At 41.6% G+C, this 22,952-nt stretch overlaps 1 protein-coding gene across 2 annotated transcripts in view; it reads right to left on the bottom strand.

The window, feature by feature from the left end:
* Nucleotides 1-649: 649 nt before the first annotated feature.
* The window catches only part of Vcl (vinculin), a 103,230-nt gene continuing 80,927 nt past the window's right edge, over nucleotides 650-22,952 (bottom strand). The window contains exons 14-22 of one of the 2 annotated variants that reach the window (XM_070020627.1): nucleotides 19,414-19,563; nucleotides 16,812-16,920; nucleotides 15,389-15,691; nucleotides 13,646-13,770; nucleotides 11,596-11,781; nucleotides 8,255-8,458; nucleotides 5,993-6,196; nucleotides 5,580-5,684; nucleotides 650-2,873 (exon numbers count right to left, since the gene is read on the bottom strand). In XM_070020627.1, coding sequence (XP_069876728.1) covers nucleotides 2,727-2,873; nucleotides 5,580-5,684; nucleotides 5,993-6,196; nucleotides 8,255-8,458; nucleotides 11,596-11,781; nucleotides 13,646-13,770; nucleotides 15,389-15,691; nucleotides 16,812-16,920; nucleotides 19,414-19,563 — 1,533 coding nt within the window. In that variant the 3' untranslated portion in view covers nucleotides 650-2,726. The remainder of the gene's footprint in view (nucleotides 2,874-5,579; nucleotides 5,685-5,992; nucleotides 6,197-8,254; nucleotides 8,459-11,595; nucleotides 11,782-13,645; nucleotides 13,771-15,388; nucleotides 15,692-16,811; nucleotides 16,921-19,413; nucleotides 19,564-22,952) is intronic. The other variant, XM_070020628.1, reaches the window with a different exon arrangement.

Below are 22,952 nucleotides of genomic sequence, written 5' to 3'. Positions count from 1 at the left end.
AAAAAAAAAAAGCAGCCTCAAGTTGCTGAGCTAATTCAGTAGCCTTAGACACAGGTGGCAATTTTTCTAAGCAAAATACTAGTAGTTGCAGTTGACAAAACCTTCAGTGATATCTTTTCAGATCTAGAAAATCAGGCAAAAACAATGCTTTCCCACTTTATCCAAAAACCTGTTCCTAATGTTTTACTTGGTGCTTCCTTAAGCAAGAAGAGGAATATATCCCCCAAAGCAACCTCTGTCTCAAAACTCTGGTAATTTCTTAACAACCTTATTGCTCTGTACTGTCTTTTGGAATAATAATAATAATATTAACAATAAAATGGTCTTCTAATGGTCTTCCACATTTCACAGCTTAAGCTTTTAGAAGACAATGATGCTCTCCAATATTAGCTAGAATCTTGTAAGATGAAAGACTTCTTCAACCAGGATGATCAGCTGCTTTCTGCCCACTGTGAACCTGTGTCACCTCTACTCTTAGTGTATAATCCCCAAAGCTGTCCTTTATAACATAGTTCCATTTGGTCTTCTAATTAGATAAAATAAAAATCTTTAGTTGCAGATCTTGAGAATTAGTTTCATTGGTTAATCTTTAAAAGCAAAGGAAAAATAGGCTTAAGAGATTTTGCTAAAATAATACCCATTTAGAGCATTATTTATATAAATGCATTTTATTGTTTTAAACAGAACAAAAGAAGAGGCAGAAAATATTTTCATATAACAAATCCTAGGTTATACATATAGTTCTTTTTAGTGGTGATATCTCAAAGTCATCATTCAGGGGCTTTTTTTTTTTTTTTGCTTTTTTTGCCTCACTGTGTCTTGAGCACTGTTATTAGAGAAAGCACATCTGGCATAAAGCGTAAACCAGTGTTTTAAAACACTGGAAGAACATGGAGAGCAAATGATTTCCTTATTTCCTCTAAGTAATTTTTAGTAAAACAAAAGGTGATCTTTGGCATAGATTCATACTTTAAAGGCATTAATATTGCATTTATGTCAGGTAAGCAACTATAAACATATGCTGAGGGCCTTGGAAAAAAATAGTTAAAATAGAGGATGCCCAAGTGTATAGGACCAACTTAAGACAGGATTTACACATTCAGTGTTGGAATCTTAACACATTGGGCAGAGGAAGGAACCATTTGGTTCTGAGTTTGGGAATAAATATGATTTTATGTGCTAGGGAATGCTTAGACAGCACTGATAGTGCAAGAAAAGGAAAAGTTGCCTTCTATCTGATGTTGCCTAATAGGAAACTACTATAGTGATAATTAAAATGAACTCATTATCCTCTTGAACACTTGTTTTTAGGAGAAAAACTCATTCTCTTGAACAATCATATTTAGGGGCTCAGCTTCTAGTTGGTTGAAGGGAGGTAGGAGCTAAGGAGAGCATTTCCCATTACCTACAGCAGCACCAGAATTCTAGTCTGCAAATACCACTGTCTCTTAGATAGGAAGTGTCCTTCAATAAAAGGTTGCATTTCCATTAAATACTCTTGGAGACCAAGCACTAATTCTTAGAGCTGAATTTCAAAAAGAGAAAGAATCTTTTAAATTACAAAGCTAGGAATGGGTAGTGTGAACCTGTAGTCCCAGTTATTTGGGAGGCTGACTCAGGAGGATCACTTGGGTACAAGAGTGCAAGATCCACACAGGCAACATGTAAGACCCCCATCTCAAAAAAAAAAAAAAAATACAAGCACACACCTATGTGTCTTTAAAAGCTTATTTAGTAAGGGATAGTGGAAGACGACAACAAAGGCCTAGGATATATACCATGATTTGGTTAAAAATTAAATGCAGCATTTCAGCTCAGGAAAAAAGGGGGAAAAAAAAAAAGCTAAGAATGAATGGTAAGGCCTCAGCTCAGGCCTCTGCAGGCAGTGACAAAGCATGGAGCACCGGGAGTGGCCCTCTGGGAGGATGGGCACAACCATACCCTTAGCTCCTCTGCCCCTCCAGTGGCAGAGAGCACCAGACACAAAGTGTTTGTGAGACAGTTACCTTGGAAGGCGATGGGACTGGAAATTTCCCTAATACAGACACTGCTCACAGACTTGGTAAAAAAACAGAATCGTGTGATTCTGGGATTTCCTCTTGACAGTGAAATCAGGTATTATTCTAGTGGGAAACTAAAAGGATTAAATTTGGAAGAATAGGCAATGAATCCAGGCCATATATGCCAGACTCCCCAGAGGCCACCTTTTCCTGTAGCTGTGAAGCTTACTTTTGAAAAGGAAGAAGGTAGCACAGCCTAAGGAAAACAGGCAAGGTCGGTAACAACATAGAAAACCTAAAACAATTTCTGGAGGCACAGTGATTTTCTTAACTGACTTGCTGTTCCCTTGCTTGGAAACTTAGGAAAATGAGAGCCGGTGAATGGGAAACAGAAGGGATATGAGTAGGGATAGAACAGAGTTTCTGGCTAGTGTTCATCTGAGGTTCCTAGTTTGCATAAAGTTCATGGGCTTTCTAGAATACTTTGCCTATTGGGAGAGTGTGTGCACAACTATAACTGTGTTTGGGAATACAGGGTATACATGGAGACCTGTTTCAAAGTGTGCCTGACAAAAGTATATAAATGTTTTCTAATATAAAGAGGGCCCCCATTTCTTTCTGGCTAGGATGTGGCTTTTGATCCCCAGCAATTCATTATGACATCTGGAATTCAGATTATTCTCCTGTTTAGTTGGGGTTTCTGTACAGCCAGGTTTGGCTAGGTGCCTACTGGTACCAAGGAGTCTTTCTGACCCAGCGCAGTGTAAATCCAGCATCTGTTCGGATTTTGATTGAAGCAGCCTCTGCCTCTCGCACAGTCTCTTTCACAGACTGCATAAGGTTCTGGGCATTGTGAACCAGCATCTCTGTGGCCTGCAATGCAAGAAGCGGTGTTATAGTAATCCCTGATGCAACCTTGCCTCCAAAATAGGTTGAGCAATGAGTAGATTGTACTAACTGCATCACTGGAGGTTATCCCAAACCTGATTCACTGCTTGTAAACTCTGCCCTCTAATGGCCTATAGAGTGAACTCTTCGTCTTCAAATATGTTGCTTCCTCAGGACTCTTCCTATTCCTTCTACTTGGAATGCTTTTCTCCCAGGTAATATATGGCTTTACCTATCATATCCTTCAGATCTTTGCTTATCTATCATTTGCCAAGCCTTCCCTTCTTCGGTTATTTTAAATCACAAACCATGTTCTAACTACCAGCATTACAATTCTCCTTTTTTCTCTACAGAAACCATCCTCACTAACTGATTTACTGTATATTTTACCTACGTTCTTTGGGGGGTGTTGTCCACATGTAATAACTCTCCTAAGGTGGGCAGTTTTGTCAGTTTTATTAGTTGACTGGCACATAGGAGGTATTTAAGAAAGATTTCATTAATGAATGAAAAATACAACCAATAAACCAGGCAACTTACAAATTCATAAAAATCTAAGCTAATTTTCCAAACATCCAGCTTGTAGAGCTAGGATCTTATTGGTATATTCAGAAATTCAGAGAATGTAATGAATCTCTAGCCCAGTAATTCTTAAGTATTTTTGAGTCATAGGTTCTTTTGAGAGTTTAATGAAGGCTATGAGTTCACCCCCCAAAATGCCAATGTGCATTAAGTTAGGTACATGAAATTTCAGAGGGTTCGCAGAAATAACTTTGAGCTAAAATTCCTGTTCAATCATCTTTTCACTTGTCAATAAAGTTTAGAATCTTGCCAGCCAAACTCACAAAACAGAGCCAGGATGGGAACTCAGAACTAACTACATACTTGTAGTCCTGCTTTTGTACCATTCTCCAACAGTTAGTTTCTACCTTTTTTTTCTTAACTGTACTGAATATTCCCAAGATACATTCTTGTTGGTTGTGACATACTACATGATTAAGCCTTTAGCCTGAATCTGAGTCTTTTTCTTCTTTTTCTATTTTTCCCCCTAAGGCAGAAGACATGACAGGAAAACAGACTAGTGCCTAGACTCTGCTTGGGATAAAGATTAAGCTTCCCTTATTTGGAGAAGGGTTAGGTGAGAATGGTTAGATTAGCACATGGTGAAAAGCAAGCAAAGAACACACCAAGAATAGCCTCCTTGTCTACTCTGTAATGTGCTAGCCTCTGTCTCCTGCCAGAAATAATTGTCTCCAAAATTACTTGTGGCTTCCTCAAGGGGAGGACTGGTCAGTTTAACAAGTGTGTGCTCACTACCATAAGAAGAAAATGGAAGCAGGGTGCTGTGGCTCACACCTGTATGTAATCTTAGCTACTGAGGAGGCTGAGATCTGAGGATCAAAGTTCAAAGCCAGCCCGGATAGAAAAGTCCATGAGATTCTTATCTCCAATTAACCACTAGAAAACCAGAAGTGGTGCGGTGGCTCAAGCGGTAGAGCACTCACCTTGAGCTGAAGAGCGCAGGGACAGCGCCCATGCCCAGAGTTCAAGCCCCACAACTGATCCCCCCCCCAAAAAAAAAATGGAGTTCAGAGCAAAGCCTACCAGAGGGATGAGAGAAAGGTTACTTGAAGGTTTTCTGAAAAATCTGGGCTACAATTCAAGGAGAAAGAGAATAGGAAAATTATAGTTGATAAGGTATATCCAAAAAATATCACTTAAGGGCTGGGAAGGTGGCTCAATGGTAGTGTTTGCCTTGCATGCATGAGGCCCTGAGTTTGATTCCTCAGCACCACATAAGCAGAAAAAGTCAGAAGTGGTGCTGTGGCTCAAGAGGTAGATTGCTTGCTTTGAGCTGAAGGACAACACCCAGGCCCAGAGTTCAGGCCTCACGACCAAAAAAAAAAAAAAAGTATCACTTAATAGACCCAGTATAATGTTGCAAGCTGTAATCCCAGCTACAGGGGAGGAAGAGATCGGAACAACTGTATTTCAAGGCCATCTCAGGCAGTAAGTTCATGAAGTCTCCATGCAGCTCAAAAAAAAAAAAAAAAAAAGGCAGAACATGGTAAGGCATACCTACAGAGGAGGCAGAGTCAGGAAGGCAAAAATGGGAGACCCTATCCAAAACACAACTAAAGCAAAAAGGACTGTGGATATAACGTAAGTGTAGAGCACCTGCCTAGAGAGTGTGAGGCCCCCACTTCTAACTCTAATACTAAATTACTAGCTGCTAAAGAAACCTAAACAATGCAAGGGAAACACCTTCTTGAACTGCTAATCTCAGCAGTTGGTCTCAAGCACTTCATGCCTTTGAAAAGCCTGTTCATCTCCCTGGAAAGTCACCTAGAAAGTAGGAAAGAAAACATTCTCTAGTTGAAAGGACACTGAGTGGGAGTGAATAGGCACCGGAAACCTCAAAAGAGCCAAACTATTACAGAGGGAAAAGAACTGAGTAGATTGCTGTCACTGATTCATGGTGTTACTTTGACACTCTTGATTACTCATCTGTAAAATGGCAGAAGTTACACAAGAGCTTCACTTCCAATCCCAGATTTCTGATGAGTCTCCAACACACACTGTGCTGAATGCCTAAATCCTAGAGTCCATCCCACATACTAAATACTTGAATTCAGTGGCAAACTCTTAAAGTTGCTGGCAAGGAAGCAAAAGCAGTAGACACATACATACCTGTTCAGATTCCTCATCACTGATGTTGGTCCGGCCCAGCATGGTGGCCTTCACTGTGGACAGGATTTTCAGCTGGGTACTTATAGTTGGGATTCGCTCACATACCTAAATAGAAAGTTTAATTTAGAGTATATCCATGTTTGTCTTGCCTACAAGCTCCTTGACAATAGCACATCCACCTTTATTCTCACTGGCTGGCATGTAGAAGATACTCTACATTAGCAGCATGAATACATATCCCTAAGCTCAGTCCCATCCCCTAGTCTGAAAGTAGAAGACCTCTTTCATTTGATTCCTCCATATGATTAGGAAATATAAGTCCTTGAGCCTTTCCCAAATGTACATGTATGCCTCTTTGCTGCTTTTCTCCCTCACATCCCTCCCCCACACACACAACCTCTCATCCCAAGTACCTGCAAGAGATTGGTTCTAATCCGCTTATCTGTGCACTGCTTGGCAACCTCCTTGGCCAACCGAGTGACCTCATCTGAGGCCTTGGCGATGTCCTTGGCACACTGAATAAGTGCCCGCTTGGTACCACTGCCCCCTCTCACAAGCCGAGACATCTCAGCCATCAGTAGAGCCATGCGCTTGGCTGCTGCAATGATGTCATTGCCCTAGAGAGAAGCAGACACCATGTGAGCTCTGCCCACACACACTGGCCAAATCAAGGCAAGTAGAAAAACAAGAGAGAGGAGGCAGCCTGCTGCTCTGGCAGCCCTCTGGAAGAATGAGAAAAGGATAAAAAGACTGTTCTGGAATGATATGGACAAACTGGAGAAAGAAAAGAATGACCACAGCACTCGATGAGAGACAGAATCTTCTGACCAAAACAAAAAGAAACCTGGATATTAGTCTGGAAGGGCAACATGTGGCCCCAAGCACAGCACAGAACAAGCACTTCAGCATCTTCAGGTTAATTGTGTCAATAACATGGGCACAGAACCAAGGAGGCAGTTAATCAGGCATTTTCATTTCTATGACAGGAGAAAGCAGAGCTGGGCAGAGAGGAAAAATACAGAGGAGCCTTTCCAGATGCTGTGATCTTCTTTATCTTCACCCTATTGTAGAGAGCAGCCAAAGACTCACTAGAATTTAATCTGAGTGGAGATGGGGAGGATGTTATTTCCTGATCTAAACTACTCTAGCCCTTCCTCTTCTGTCTCCTATATCCTGTCATCCTAAAAGAACATGTCCTTTTTAATTTTTCACATGTAAAGGTCAAGAGTCAATTCTTCAGTCCCCACATCTAAGAGGCCCCCAATGAAAGGAACGTGTAGCTAGGAGGATGCCAGGGGAGGAATCAGGAAAGCAAGTCCTTTATAAATAGAACCCCCACTCACTAGCAAGAGATTATCTTACATTTGGCATTTAGTTCACTAAAATTCTCAAGAGTCATAATAAATCTCCAAGCACTTTATTTATTTATTTATTTATTTATTTTGTGTGTATACCAGTCTTGGGCCTTGAACTCAGGGCCTGGGAACTATCCCTGACTGTTTTTGTGCTCAAAGCTGGTACTCTACCGCTTGAGCCACCACTCTACTTCTAGCTTTTGGTGGCTAATTGGGGATAAGAGTCTCATGGACTTTCCTGCCTAGGCTGGTTTTGAACCATGATCCTCAGGCCTCAGCCTCTTATTGGCATGGACCACCAGCACCTGGCTTCCAATCACTTTGTTTTATGCCCATAATGGCAACTGCAATGTGTAGCAACTACCTAAATGGTCCGGCCCCACTCATTTTTCCCCTCATGCTTTTCAATTTCTGTACAGTGCAGTGAGGCACTGCTGGAAGATGCATAATGTCTCAGGCAATAAATTTAGGCTGGAATGAACACAGGTTTGGGAGGAAGTCATGAGGCAAGGGGTGGGTTACATGAGGCCCTCTGGAACCACCTCTTCCAGAACTGGGATCACTTAGGATTTCATGACTTTAGTTAGAAGACAGCAGTGCCAGCGTTAGTTATTACAATCACCTTCAAACTTCCTTGCAACATGCAACCTTCAAAGGAAAAAAGTGATCCCCCATTCTCCCCAAAATTATTCTGGTTCAGTCCCCCAGGCCAAAGTTGATTTGTCTATCTTGTACCTTAACCCCTTTACTTTTCACTTACATCTCCTCCCACCCAGACACCTGAACAAGCAGTGAAGCCCCTTCCCTGTGTGTTCCTGTCAAGTCCAGCATCTGCCACACAGCCAAGTGCAGGGCAGCAAGCAGTCCTTCCCAGAGTCTCTGCCAATAAAGCTGCTCATACTGATCAACACTGCCTAAGCCGTAAGTGATAGGTCAGTGGAGCCAGGCAAAGCTCAGTGGTTAGGCCAAAGACTTCCTAATGGTCTATCATGGCTCCTGACCTAGAAGTCATTGCTTCCCAAAGACTTTTAAGTTCCAACAATGGCTACAAAGTTGGTAAGCCTTAATTTGATAAGGAATCATTTTAAACAGTGGCCCAATTTCTCTTTGTCCCCCAAACATAAACGCAGTCCAAATAATCGGGCACTAGCAGACCTATGAAACTTGTGAAGCCAGTCCTAATAACATGGTGCAGACAGACAGATGCCCGCCCTGCTCAGACTCACAGGACCCGCACAGACATGAGTGATGCAAGGTGTCAAGGCTGCACATGGCCGGATGCATTGGGAGCAGCCCCCAACTGGGGCTGCCAGTCAGTACCTTACTAGACCACTTGGTAGCTTCCCGATGCAAGGACTGAGCCGCGGCCAGAATGGGCTGGTTGACTGGCTGATTAGATGGCATTAACAGCAGCTCAGGTTCGTAATCATCTTCCATGTCAGAGGGGACAGGGAACCCAACAGCATCAGCCACATCTGCCTCAGCTACAACTCCTATACCCACCTTAGTGGCTGGGACACCCGGCTTTGTCGATGGTGAAAAGGACGAGAAACAGGGACAGTGTTAGTAAGAACAGTAGGACTTGGGAAACTGAACTTCAGCTGGCTTAGTAACCAAAGCCTGCCTAGGATTGGAGAAAAAAAAATTATATATATATATATATATATATATATATAGTATACTCCAATAGCCAAATGAACCACAGAAGGAGGAACTCAACCCCCAGCACCACTCAGCTCAGAAGGAAAAAAAAGGACTTGCTCCAATGGAAAAAGTTCCACATACATATTTATACCTAGAAAGCACGTGCTATACACTAACTAAATTTGACAAGAATAATTCTAACATCAGAGGAACCAGCCAACCAAACCATAGTTCATTGCTTTTTAAAGGAATCCAGAAAGTGAGAAAAAAAACAAATGCAGCCACACAAGTTGCTTTAAACAGAAAAAGTGAACACCCTGCTGGACCATATGGTCACTGTCCTAATCATCCCAGGACAGCTTCAGATAGCTTCCAAATACAAATTATTTCCTTCAGAAGTTAAAAATCCTTGCTTTAAAACTACATTGATGATAACAAACACCAAACCTGGAAAGAAGCAGGGAAATAATGAGGCAGAGGTAAAATTTATCAAGTAATCCAGCTCTAACCACAGTGAAAACGGACATCTCAAACCAACTTTCTCCCCCTTGAAGTCTTGAGAGGCAAAGTTCCCAGTGTTTTATTATTCTGTTGGCAGAACAAACTCTCTGAAAATGTCTGAATACAACCTAAATCTACTGTTGCAAAATAGATTCACACTAACCCATGACTTACTAGTTCAAAGATGGGAAAATACTTAGACCTTGCAACTGAGACTGAGCTCAAAGGGACCCCTTCATAGAAGTGCAAAATGGGTTCATAAAAGAATAGAAAGAGCTGGGCACCAGTGGCTCACATTTGTAATCCTAGCTACTCAGGAGGCTGAGATCCGAGGATCGCAGTTCAAAGCCAGCCCAGGCAGGAATGTCCATGAGAATCTATCTCCAGTCAACCACCAGAAAACCAGAAGTGGCACTGTAGCTCAAGTGGTAGAGTGCTCACCTGAGCTGAAGAGCTTAGGGACAGCGCAAGGCCCAGAGTTCAAGCCCCATGACTGACCCCCCCCCCCCAAAAAAAAAAGAAAATGAATTTTGTACCAAAGGAGATAATTATATTTATTTTTTTTAAAAAAGCCAGACGGAAAGGGGACATACAGAGATAAGATGCTGAAAAAGAATTGCTTCAATAAGACCAACCCTTTATATGAAGTATAGTGAATACAGATTTTTTTATATCAAACATCTGTAACCAAAAAATGTAGGGGCTGGAAGGTGGCTCAGTGGTAGAGTGCTTGTCTTGCCTTGCATGCATGAGACCTGGGATTCAATTCCTCAGCACCACATAAGCAGAAAAAGCCAGAACTGGCACTGTGGCTTAAGTGGTAGAACGCTAGCCTTGACTGAAGAGCTGAGGGACAGCACCCAGGCCCAGAGTTCAGGTCCCAGGACTGACCAAAAAAAAAAAAAAAGGAGTTTTGTGAAATTTTATTTGAGATTGCTATCCCTCCTAAAAATCTGATCCTGCCACGTATGGTCAGGTTCACCTATAATCTCAGCCTGTTGGAATTTAAAGCAGGAAGATTATAAATTCAAGGCTACCCTGGACTACATAGTAAAACCTTGTCTCAAAAAAAAAAAGGGATGGAAAAAAAGAGGTGAGAGGTGAATGGTCTTACCCTTAACACAAAACTTGACTTTAAGAGGTGGCAATGAAAATGGAGAATTCAGTACCAACAAGGGTATAGCTACCATCTAAATCTTTTTCCTAAAACTATCTCATCTCCATGCCTAAGAGAAAAGACTAGCTGATAGATGCTAGTCTTTTTGGATGACAAGGCAAAAAAACAAAATGACACAAGTAAACACATTTTCCTTCCCCCATCACATATAATACAAGTAGTTTCTGGCTTCATATAACCTAAAGTCAGCATATCTCTGATTCTCTAAACCTCAGGAGACAATCAGCTCGAAAGACTGGCCACACAGGACAGAGTGAGACAAATACACAGGCTAATTCTGTCTGTTCCTTTTAAGTTTTATCTTTATTATTCACGTATATTTTGTGTTCTGCACAATATTTGTGTTATTATAATGAAACTTAAATATTATAATGAAACTTAAATTTTCTGTGAGTAAAACCAACCCTCCTGACTCTTCATGGACAGTAGGACTCTGACAAGAATATGCACGCCCTAGTTGAAAAATACCATTGTAAATACTTCCACAGGTTAGGTCCAACACCAGCAATGTCCCTGTTCCTCCTTAGAATCTGTTTAGAAAAGCACAGGTAAATTTCCCAGCCTGAAAAAGATCCAAGATTATGGGAAGTTCCTGGGGAACTACATTCAGTGCAAGAGCTTAGAGGTATTGATGTAAATAAATAAAAGCAAATAGATGGCAGGAATGAAGACCCAGGGTTGAAGTAGAACCAATTTAGAACTGAGAACTACATTTCACTGCAAGGTAAGCAACAAGATTTTGCTCTTAGCAGACAAGCTACCACTCAATTTTTATTACTTAGGGGAAAATAGGCCAAAGTTACCAATGGGGCATAACTGTTACAACATCTAAATTTACACTCTACATTAAGAATCACACTTTCAAATTAGCTGTGTTAACTTGCAGCTTTTAAGAAGTAGAATGATTCTGGAAAGGGACAGCTACATGGCTTCTAAGATACCAGTCTTCTGGCTTCTTAATGAAAAAACAGAAGGAAAATGCAAAAATTCCATCTAGCTATAGCTTAACCCACAAAAGACAGTTTCATATTTGAAATTCAGACAATTAGCAAAGGAATAATCTAAAGCACTCAAAAATCCAAAAGAAAATAGAGGAAAGGAACTTTCTTCTCTAACCACAGGCATCCCAGCTTTCACTGTGGCTACACGAAGGAGAAACAACTATTAATCACCAGATTAATAGTTAATCACAGGTAGGAAGAGAAATCTGCTACTAGCAACACAAGAACCAAAGAAAAGTGATGGAGTCTGTATAGACTCTTTTTCCCAGGCTGTGTACAAGGTTCTTCATCTTTCTGAGAAGACATCCTTTCTCAAAATGAGAAGCCTCAATACTTACCTTGCTGGACCATTTGCGAGCTTCATCATGGAGCTGCCTGGCAGCCATCATCATTGGCTGGTTAATCACCTCCCCGGCTTTCTGCTCAGGGAACTCTTCATCCTTTTCCTCTGGAGGTGGGGGCCTGGGTGGAGGGACCTCACCCTCAGGCAGTGGTGGTTTGGGAGGAGCAAGCTCATCTGTTAGCTAAGAAAGCAAATAAACAGATTATAAATCAAGCCCAGGAGCTATTCCCCCTCCTCCACCTAGAATTTTTGCCTTTCCTCCAAGGAATATGTAGAAAAGCCACCCACATTCACTCCATATAAAACCACCCACACTGAGTCACAAGGACCACCTGCTGCAATGTCAACAGAAGCACATCTTTTTCTCTCCACAAAATGCTGGTAGGTATTGGTCATAATCCAGGATGATGCACACACATGTGCGTGTACACACACACACACACACACACACACAGGATCAAGGACACACACACACAGGATCAAGGACACGGACACACACACACACACACACACACACACACACACACACACACACACACACACACACACACACACACACACACACACACACACACACACACACACACACACGATCAAGGACTACCAAAGATGATCCCCTCACACAAGATTTAAGTTCTTTCTGGTTCCCTCAAAGGTCAACTGAAAGACAAATAGCTTCTGGTTGAGGCATAGGTTCCTTACCTGCTAAATGACCTCTAAGATCATGATTGTAAGTGTCATGACTCTATGAATGACCTAAGAAGCCACTCTCCAGGAATAGCTTTCTAGAACGCTTGGCTCTAATCCACCAAGAGTCCAAGTAGAAAGAATCAAGAAATACTGCAGGTTTGGGGAGCAATATTTTTTATCTGTACATACAATGTATCTGACTAATTTGGTTTCTTGACTGGTAATTTTTTGAGTTAGGGTCTCTCTTGTCCAGGCTGGTCTGATTCACAATGCTATTGATGCTTCCAACTGTAGCTGGAATGATAAGCACATACCACTGTGCCCAGCTGTTGTTTGTGATGGGATCTTGTGAACTTTTTGCCCTGCTTTTGAACAGTGATCCTCTTGCTCTCAGCCTCAAGAGTAGTGAGGATTACAGGTGTGAGCCACCATACCTACCTCTTCACATCTTTTATTGACATTAAAAATGAGAAAATATGAAAAAGAATAAATGAAATTATTGCCTTGATAAGCTATCTCCTTCTATGAATTCTTCCAATTCTGTTAAGAGTAAACATTTAAATACAATAACTATTTCTGTTTCTAGGATTTATATCTGCAAAGTATTGCCCCCAGCTAGACTGTTCCTAAACTATTGAAAAATATGTTCATAGTACTTTGTTGAGTAAGAAATATCAAAAGGCTTGAAATTACAGTTGGTTTAAAAATAAAAAAAAGTATCGGGGCTGGGAAGATGACTCAGTGGTAGAGCGCTTGCCTTGCATGCATGAGGCCCTGGGTTCGATTCCTCAGCACCATATAAGCAAAAAAGAAAAAAAGCCATAAGTGGTGCTGTGGCTCAAGTGGTAGACTAACCTTGAGCTGAAGAGCTGAGGGACAGCGCCCAGGCCCAGAGTTCAGGCCCCACGACCGGACCCAAAAAAAAAAAAAAAAGTATCTTCTGCTTTTAAAAGGGGGAGATGGGGAATCAAGTGAAGAAACAAGATTCTAACCTCTTTCACAATTACTAGGAACACAAAATTTTGTCACCACATGCAGCCCCAATGATTTTATCACCATTCACTACCTCCTGAGCATTCATTGCAACCACACTCACCAAAGCCAGCTCCTCTGCTCCAGGTACATCCTAATAGACTGATAGATGCCACAGATACCACCAACCCAAGTATATATACTGGGTGACATGAGAATTAGGAATGGAAATCAAGATCTCCTCTGATCATCAAGGAATATCAAGTAAAAGTTTATTTGTTTTAGCTACCTGGTCCTTGAGGCTCTAAAACAATCCACCTCTCTCTTGGTACAGTCTCATCACCTTGCTGCTCTATCTTCCCCATCTGTCTGAATTTACTTACACGGAGCTGTTCAAGGTCTGGTGGAGGCGGCGGGAAGTCAGGCTCCTGAGGTTGGAAAGCTTCTCTGACCTTGGCCACAGCTCCTAGGATCCGATATCCTGAGTCCAGGAAGCTCTTTTGCAGGCCTAAACACAAGACATTCTCACTTTCAGCTGAGCAGGTCAGTGCCCCAAAGCACTGTCTGTCCTGCAGAAGAACTGGTTTCCATTAACAAAAGATGGATGTGAAGCTGCCAGTAAGCATCATGGTGAGAGAAGGAAAGTAGGCAAGTCAGATGCCTTGAGGCCTGCACAGAAGAGCCATGTGTCGGGCTCGGAAAGTGGCTCAGTGGTAGAGTGCTTGCCTTGTATGCCTGAGGCCCTGGGTTTGATTCCTCAGCACCGCATAAGCAAAAAGAAAAAAGCCAGAAGTGGCGCTGTGGCTCAAGTGGTAGAGCGCTAGCCTTGAGCTGAAGAGCTGAGGGACAGCGCCCAGGCCCAGAGTTCAGGCCCCACAACCGGATCCAGAAAAAAAAAAAAAAAGAAGAAGAAGAACCATGTGTCACAAATCAGTTGTTCCATGTTTAGGTGCCTTCTGGCTACAAAACTCAAAAGTACTAAGAAGATCCTGGTGTAAACATTGACCTCAGGTGGATCCCATCACCTCCCTTAGATAAAGCAATCTCGAAGGTAAGTCTACCCAGTACAGGACACGGGAGATGTTAGTTTCAGACTGCACATAGATTCCCTGAAGTACTTCTCACCTTTCGCCATACCCCTGTGCTCTACTTGGCATTCAGCATGTTAACCATTATGCTGAACCCACTAGTGTGTCACCGCAATCTACTAAAAAATTAGGAATCTATTCAAAATATTAGAAACTCCAACTGGAAAACGAAGCACACCCTTAGTGATAGGGTACAGTAATGAATAAGGCAGCCCCTCATTCTGACTCCTCTCATTGGATTCTACTTACAGATAAGAGCAGAAAGACAGACTGCTCAAACAACAACAACAACAAAAATGCAGATGATTACAATCAAAGGAATAATTCCAATATACTCTGCTTTAGTGGTACTAGAAATATGATCAAAATGCAGCTTAAAAGCCGGGCAACTGGTAGAGCACACCTGTAATCCTAGCTACTCAGGAGGCTGAGATCTGAGGATTGCAATTCAAAGCTAGCCCAGACAGGAAAGTCCATAAGACTTTTATCTCCAATTAACTGCCAGAAAACCAAAAATGGCACTGTGGCTCAAAGTGGTAGAGCACTTGAGCAATAAAAATTGCTCAGGGACAGCACCCAGGCCCATAGTTCAAGCTTCATGACCAATCAAAAAAAAAAAAAAAATGCAGCTTAAGAAAACCCAGATTCTTTAGAAGAAAGCCCAGAAGACTTGGGTCACCGGCCTTTAGATTTGACAGAAATAGAAATTGCTTTACAGAGCAAAGTGTAAGGGAAGTTACATAAGCTAAATGGTTGATAACTGGTCATCATGCATATTTGGAGACATTTCTAAAATAAAATAATGACTCAAAAGGCTAGGATCTATTTAGTCAGAAATGATCAATAACACACAGGGAAGTTTATCCAGAGATCAACAAGCCTACCAATATTACAGAAAAAGATGAATATAACTCCCAAATTGTCTATAGCTTTTGCTCCCAGATTATATATGTGGTGGCTGTGGATGCATACTCCCTCACCACCTTTCCTAAGTTATGCTCTCAGCTGAGGTGAACCCCGCCATGCCCTGTTGCTTACCAGGGTCAGAGATGTTTCCAGCCACAGCCTTTGCATCCAGCACCATCGGGGAGATGGTTTTGCTCAGTTCATCAGAGGCGGCTTTGACAGCCTCACGGAACTTGGGATCTTCCGAGTTCTCTACCTCCCTCTTAGCAACCAGCAGGATTCGGTTGGCCCGACGAGCGATACTGGTTGCTCCAGCGACCAGCATCTGCGGCTGAATGTTGGCCATAGCTACCTTACACTTGTCCAGGTCCTTTTTGATTGCTTCTTCAGAAGCATCCAAGAGAGATTTGGTATCAATTGCTTCGTCCACCAGCCCTACCCAGAGAACAGAAATGGAATGTAGCTTCTTTAGAGACTCCAAAACACTGTAGTCCATTTGTTTCTCATGAAAAAGTACAGCACTCAGAATTCCCTCCTTCCACTCACAGTTCTTCCTACACAATCAGGTTTGCAGGTAAACACAGTAGCTCCTTCTCCCCACTTAAAAAAAATGAAGACAAAGCCCAGAAAGTCATATGGATTTGCCAAAATTATACTAACCGTGGTCACTCGCCAGCCAGAAATACAATGACATCGGGAAGCAACCAGGATTGCGTTTGAAACCTCACCACATCACTACCACATTATCTGTTAATAACATTTTCTCTCTTCCCTTCTCACTCCCAGCCATCTGTTGAGTGTTGGCAGCTTGCAGCGCCCAAGATGAGCCACACAGAGGATCCCAGTAACCCTAACAGCCTGCTTCTTGTTTCTGTTACCTCTCTTCAGATACTTCGAGAGCTCCACTTTCATCTCTGGCTGCTACAGACCCCTGTCAGCAGGTTGTACAGGGACAGCAAAGAGCCTATAGGCCTAGCTTCTTCCCTCTGTCTTAACCCGCCCGTCAGAGAGCAGAGGAATTCAGAGATGCTGCTTTAGCCGCACAGACCCAGGTTTGTTGGTGATTGGTTTCTCCTTGTTTTTGTTTTTGTTTTCTGGGTTTTTTTTTTTTAGAACTACGCAGTTGATAAGTTGGAGGAAACTCTGAGACAAGTTGTATTAAATGGTAGCTATTGTGGTTCCTTGAAATGTGAGCCCTCTGAAAATGACAGGGACACTTACTGTCTCCAAAAACACCACCTCCCAGCCTCTGAAACCAAATCTCTAGCTCAGATTGGCTGACTGGGCAAAGACACTATTCAAAAAGAAGATAGGAGCTGTAACAATAAACATCACACGGGAAGGGCAGAATTCTAAAAGAGGTTCAGTCTCTCTTCAGACAAAGTTGCAAAGCTTGAATGAGAAGCCGCTGCTGCTCAGCAGCCTTAATCAGGGCCAAGTACACTGTCAAGCACATGACCACCCCCTTATCCAATTGCAACTGAGAAACAGAACCTGCACTGCTTGAATTTCCCAAAACTCACGGACTAGACAAGAACTTGACACAAAATGTTACCTGTCATTTTTTCAACATTATCAATCCACTGGTTCTTCATAGTCTCAAAATGTTCATAAGCAGCTTGATTTCCAGGGTTCCTAAGTAAGATGCGAGCAGCAGATACAACCTAGCAAATGATTATTTACAAAAAAAAAAAAAAGTAACGATTTAAACACCAGCATACCTACATCAAATCTACAGAGAAGCTTTTCTCCTCTTCGCCTACAGATGGCAGCATAAAGCCAAAAATTGGCAAGTTACTTTTCAGACTGAATACTTTTGGATTTAGAATCACAGCTTGATTTTAAGAAATGTGCATTCATTTAATACTTCAAAGGAGTATACACCAAAACTGACATATATTTAAACTCTAAATGTCAACTCTTTGATCTTAATTAGACAGGCGTGGTATATTGTCTGTAATCCCAGCACAAACACACCTAATTTATGAATGAAAAGTGGGACACCTATGAGGTTTCAAGAAAATATGCTTTGGACTGGTAGTGTAGCATGAGGTGTTTACTTGCTTAGCATGGTCAAGGCTCTGAGTTCTACCTCTAGTACTACAAAAGAGAGAATCTAATTTGGTTTCTTTCTTTTTTTGTTGATCATGGGGCTTGAATTTAGGTCCTAGGTGCTGATCCTGAGCTATTTTGCTCTACCACTTTAAGCCACGGCTCCACTTCCAGTTTTCTGGTGGTTAATTGAAGATAAGAGTCTCACAGATGTTCCTGCCCAGGTTGGCTTTGAGCCATGATCCTCAGATCTCAGCCTCCTGAATAGCTAGGATTACAAGCATGAGACACCAGTGCTTGGCCCTAATTCATATTCATGTTGGTGTTACTTTCTTTTGTATTTTATTGTTGACTTAAGGCTGAATCTAGTTTATTACATGCCACATAGGCAAAATTGGACCAATTAATAAGAAATGTTTATTTTCCCACAAGTTCTCAGGAAAGCCAGTATTATATTATTATATAATATATAATGATATATTATTATACATAATTATAATTTTATTATTACATATTAGTATTACATATTACATATATATTATATATTTATAATGCCTAGTACAGTGCCAACCATACTAGTTTTATTGGATACTTAATAAGTATCCACTAAAAAGGTGGATTTTTATCATCTAAACAGAAGGAAAATTACATAAACATCACATATTAAGATATTTAAGAAAACTAGCTATGCATGGTGATACATGCCTATATTCCCAACATTCAGGATTCTGAGGCAGAAAGATCAAGGCCAGCTTGTGCTACAAAGCAAATCCTATCTCAATTTTTTTTTTTGAAGCAAGCCAGGCTCTGGTGGCTCATGCCTGTAATCCTAGCTACTCAGGAGGCTGAAATCTGAGTATCGAGGTTCAAAGCCAGCCCAAGCAGGAAGTCCATGAGACTCTTATCTCCAATAAATCACTCAGAAAACCAGAAGTAGCACTGTGGCTCAAGTGGTAGACTGCTTGCCTTGAGCTAAAGAGCTAAGGGATAGCACCCAGGCCCAGAGTTCAAGACCCACAATCGACAAAAAAAAAAAAGACAAAAAAAAATTAATAAAAGTATTAAAAAAAACAAAACAAAACAAGAAGCAGGCACCAGTGGCTCACGCCTATAATCCTAGCTACTCAGGAGGCTAAGATCTGAGGATCATGGTTCAAAGCAAGCCAGATAAGTGGAACTCCTATCTCCAATTAACCACGAGAAAACCAGAAGTGGGGCTCTGGCTCAAGTGGCAGAGTGCTAGCCTTGAACTGAAGAGCTAAGGGACAGTGCCCAGGCCCAGAGTTCAAGCCCCACGACTGACAAAAAGAAAACTTACAATCTGTTAAAATGCCTTTATACATTGAATTCTTTTGTTTTTTATCTTCTTTTGCTCCCAAAATTATTAGCTATATTTTGGACCTTGAGAGCTTGTTTGGAGGTTCTAGCAGGGGAGCGCAACTACTAGTATATCCTGGACCAAAGACCGGACCTCTATCAGGAGCACGCAGCTTTGAGAGGGATGCAGATGGAGCAGTGAGGAAGGAAGAGAACACCCGCCTAGCCAGCTAGATCAGCCAAATCAACCCTAGCGATCAGTGGGGTGACCCATGTCACAGCTAGATTGCCCTCACATCCTATTAGCTATACTTTGGTTATACAGTTGTTTGGTGGTATTACTAGAGTTTGAACTCAGGGCTTCACACTTGCTAGGAAGTTACTCTACCACTTGAGTTATGCCACTCAAATAGGATTACAGTCTTGACTTCCCAGCTGATTCTTCTCCCTCCCACTCCCCACCACCCCAATCCTCTCAGAGATGCTGGGGAAAGCTATAAACTATAAAATGAAAACTAACCTCTCAACACTAGCCAAATATTGTTATTGTCTGAAGTGTGTGTGTATGTGTGTGTGTATATGATGGAACAAGATTGTTTTCTTACTTTCACAACTAATATATGGTTATTCAAAAAAAAGAAGCAATATAAAAATGTATAAAGCTAAAAGTCCTGCATAATCCTAACTCTAGGATGTTAGAGTAAGTGCTTAAGGATGTACATAAAGTTTTTGTTATTGAATATTATATGCAGAACTTAAAACCAAGGAATAAATGAGCAAAACCTCACCTGGGGTGTGAGTTCTCGGGCCGTCTTCACTGACGCCTGAATGCCTTCCACTGTTGATTTGTTAGCAGTACCAACAGCAGCAGCCTTCTCTGCTGTGGCTCCAAGCCTTCCTGAATGGTTCTCAAAGTTTGCTGCTCTCTCATCAAACACCTTAGTTGAAAATAGAGACATAGAACATTTATTTAAAAAAAAAAAAAAGGAAGGGGAGGGGGTCAGGCAAAGAAAAAAAATCTATATTTAGGCAGGTACAGCACATGCTCAGTCTTCAGAGGAAACATCAAACCTTTCCTAGAATAACATGTACATGTGTGCAAGCACACACACATACACTCATACAACACATACACACACATATACATACATGTATCCCTATTTTAGTTCAAAATTCTTACACCAAAGGCAAGCAGGATACATAGCATTATACACTCTACAAATTCACAGACATTAAAGTCAGTACAATCCTCATTTCCAAAAGGTTTCTTGTCTAGTTTGAAGATGACAGATAGACCTACTCCAGGCTCTACCTTTGGTAGGTGACGACATTACACAAGCCCTAAATATCCACAGAGAGTACTAGACTAAGTACTTGTATTCAGCCTCTCTCACATACTCTTTTGTGTGTGTGTGTGTGTGTGTCAGTCATGGAGGCTGAACTCTGGGCCTGGGCACTACCCCTCAGCTCTTCAGCTCAAGGCTAGTGCTCTACCACTTGAGCCACAGCACCACTTCCAGCTTTTTTCTGCTTATGTGGTACTGAGAAATCAAACCCAGGACCTCATGCATGGGAGGCAAGCACTATACCACCGAGCCACCTTCCCAGCCCTCTCTTACATACTCTATTACTGTTATTGTTGTAAAAACACTGCCCTTAACCTCTATGGAAAACTGATAGCTTGTGTTCATTCTTGGGCCTGACACAGGGCAAGAATGGGTGAAAAACTATGTAACTATTCATTTCTCAAATTTTATAAATTAATTCTTCGTTCATCATGAAATACTGCACAAGGGAACACCATGAAAGAAACTATTTATTTGCTTGATATGACAAAAGGTTTGGATAACATTCATTCCTAGGACTCATCACTGAAAAAGCAAGGTATGCTAAACAGTACCAAGTCAGGTTTGTGTTCTGCACAAAGAATGTCAGGAACTGCCTGTCCAAATGCATCTGCATTTTTTCATCTCCTCCTGAGGTTCTGCCTGCCCATACTTGGTGCCCAGTACTGACTTAAGACAGAAAATGTCAAAGGTGTCTTGGCTCAACAGCAAACTCCAGTTTCACTGCCAGTGTTCTGTGTCTATCCCCTTACGTCTCTTCTACCTCCCTGACCTTTTGTTGGATTTACCTTCTTAGGATCAGCCATTCATGCTCAGAAACTCTATCTAACAACTCTGCTCTCCTTGTCCTGACCTTGGTCCTTGTTTCTTTTTTTTTTTTTTGTGGGGGTGGGGGAGGATGTCCGGTCATGGGGCCTGAACTCTGGGCCTGAGCACTGTCCCTCAGCTCTTCAGCTCAAGGCTAGCACTCTACCACTTGAGCCACAGCGCCACTTCCGGCTTTTTTCTTTTTGTTTATGTGGTGCTGAGGAATCGAACCCAGGGCCTCAGGCATGCAAGACAAGCGCTCTACCACTGAGCCAACTTCCCAGCCCCAGTCCTTGTTTCTTACCATGGCTTGTGTCCCACACTCTACAGCAACAGATCTTTGTACTTCTTGGCTGGCCTCTCAATCCAAAACCATGTCTACTGATCTGTCTGATTTAGCTGAAGGATTAGCTAGCTTTACTTGACATTCAATCCAAATTTACTGACTACCCACTATATGCTCAACCCTGATGTAGGTGCTGAAGATATAAAATGAAGAAGACAAAATATTTGTATCTCAAGGGGCTAACAGCCCAGTGGAAGAAAAGGAGTTCATAAACATTTCTATGTTACTTGTGCAATAATAGAGTTGTCCATTGATATTATGGGAATAAAAGGAAAAGATAACCTATCTAGGAAGCAAAGGATAAAAGGATCAAGAAGAATTCCATATGGGAAAAAAATGGTAAAGATAATTAGGAAGAGAAAAAAAGGAAGAACAAAGATATGGAAAGGGCACAAAATGCAAGAAATCATAAGCAACTAAGTATTGCTGGAGTATAACTAAGAGGCAGAAGGTTTTAAGAAGTTGATAAAGGGAAGGTGGCTCAGTGGTAGAGTGCTTGCCTCGAATGCATGAGGGCCTGAGTTCAATTCCTCAGCGCCATATAAACAGAAAAAGCCGGAAATGGAGCTGTGGCTCAAGTGGTAGAGTACTAGCCTTGATCGGAAGAGCTGAGGGACAAGTTCAAGCCGAGTTCAAGCCCTACTGACCAAAAAAAAAAAAAAAAAAAGTCCCCTAAGAAGTTGATAAAGTGTATGAAAAGCCAGAACAAATAGTTCTAAATCCTAAATCTCACTAAAAAGTTTAACTGGAGCCAGGCATGTATGGCCCATGCATATAATCCAGCTATTCAGGAGGCTGAGACCTGGAGGATAACAGTTTAAAGCCAGACTCCTATCTCCAATCAACCACAAAAAAGCTGGACTGGAGGCATGGCTCAAGTAGAAGAGTGCTAGCAAAAAGAAAAAAAAGCTAAGCAAGAACATGAAGCCTTGAATTCAAGCCCTAGTACTGGCATACACGCATTAAAAAAAAAAAAAAAAAGTTTAGCTGAAACAGATCAGATTTGCTTTTTTTTTGCTTTTTTTTTTGCTTTTTTTTTTTTTGCTTTTTATTAGTAGCTTTCTGACAGATTTAAAGAGACAAGTCAGACCTATGCAGGCATACAAGAAACAAGCATCAGGGCTGGGAAGGTGGCTCAGTGGTAGAGTGCTTTCCTAGCATTCATGAGGCCCTGGGTTTAATTCCTCAGTACCACATAGACAGAAGCAATAAATTATAACAAAAAAATTTTAAGAAAGAAAGAAACCAGAATCAGAATTAAAAAAAAAAAAAAAGAGCCAGGCGCCAGTAGCTCAGGTAGCTACTCAGGAGGCTGAGATCTGATGATTGCAGTTCAAAGCCAGCCTGGGCAGGAAAGTCCATGAGACTCTTATCTCCAATAAACCACTAGAAAAAAAAAAACAGAAGTGGCGCTGTGGCTCAAGCGGTAGAGTGCTCACCTTGAATGAAGAACGCAGGGACAGCACCCAGGCCCAGAGTTCAAACCCCACGATGACAAAAAAAAAAAAAAAAAATCAGAATTAAAGCTTTGGCAACATCAATGGAAAATGGAAAGCCAGCAATTTTTTTAGGTCAAATTAACATATTTGAGTTAGTTACTGGTTTGAGAAGATGAGAAGGCAAAAGTCAATAAAGACACAGATTTCCAAAGAGAACAGAAGTCAACATATGTTGAGGAAACTATGAAGCCCTAGGAGGAGAGAATGAACAGGGATCCCTAGTCTAAAACTCAAAAGAATGAAATGAGGGGCTGGGAAGGTGGCTCAGTGGTAGAGCATTTGCCTTGCATGCATGAGGCCCTGGGTTCGATTCCTCAGCACCACATAAG

Source organism: Dipodomys merriami, unplaced genomic scaffold (genome assembly GCF_024711535.1).
Source record: "Dipodomys merriami isolate MVZ:Mamm:240054 unplaced genomic scaffold, mDipMer1.0.p SCAF_14, whole genome shotgun sequence".
Lineage (NCBI taxonomy): Eukaryota > Metazoa > Chordata > Mammalia > Rodentia > Heteromyidae > Dipodomys > Dipodomys merriami.
The sequence above is the reverse complement of the archived record's forward strand: the minus strand, read 5'-3'. Positions and strand labels throughout refer to the sequence as shown.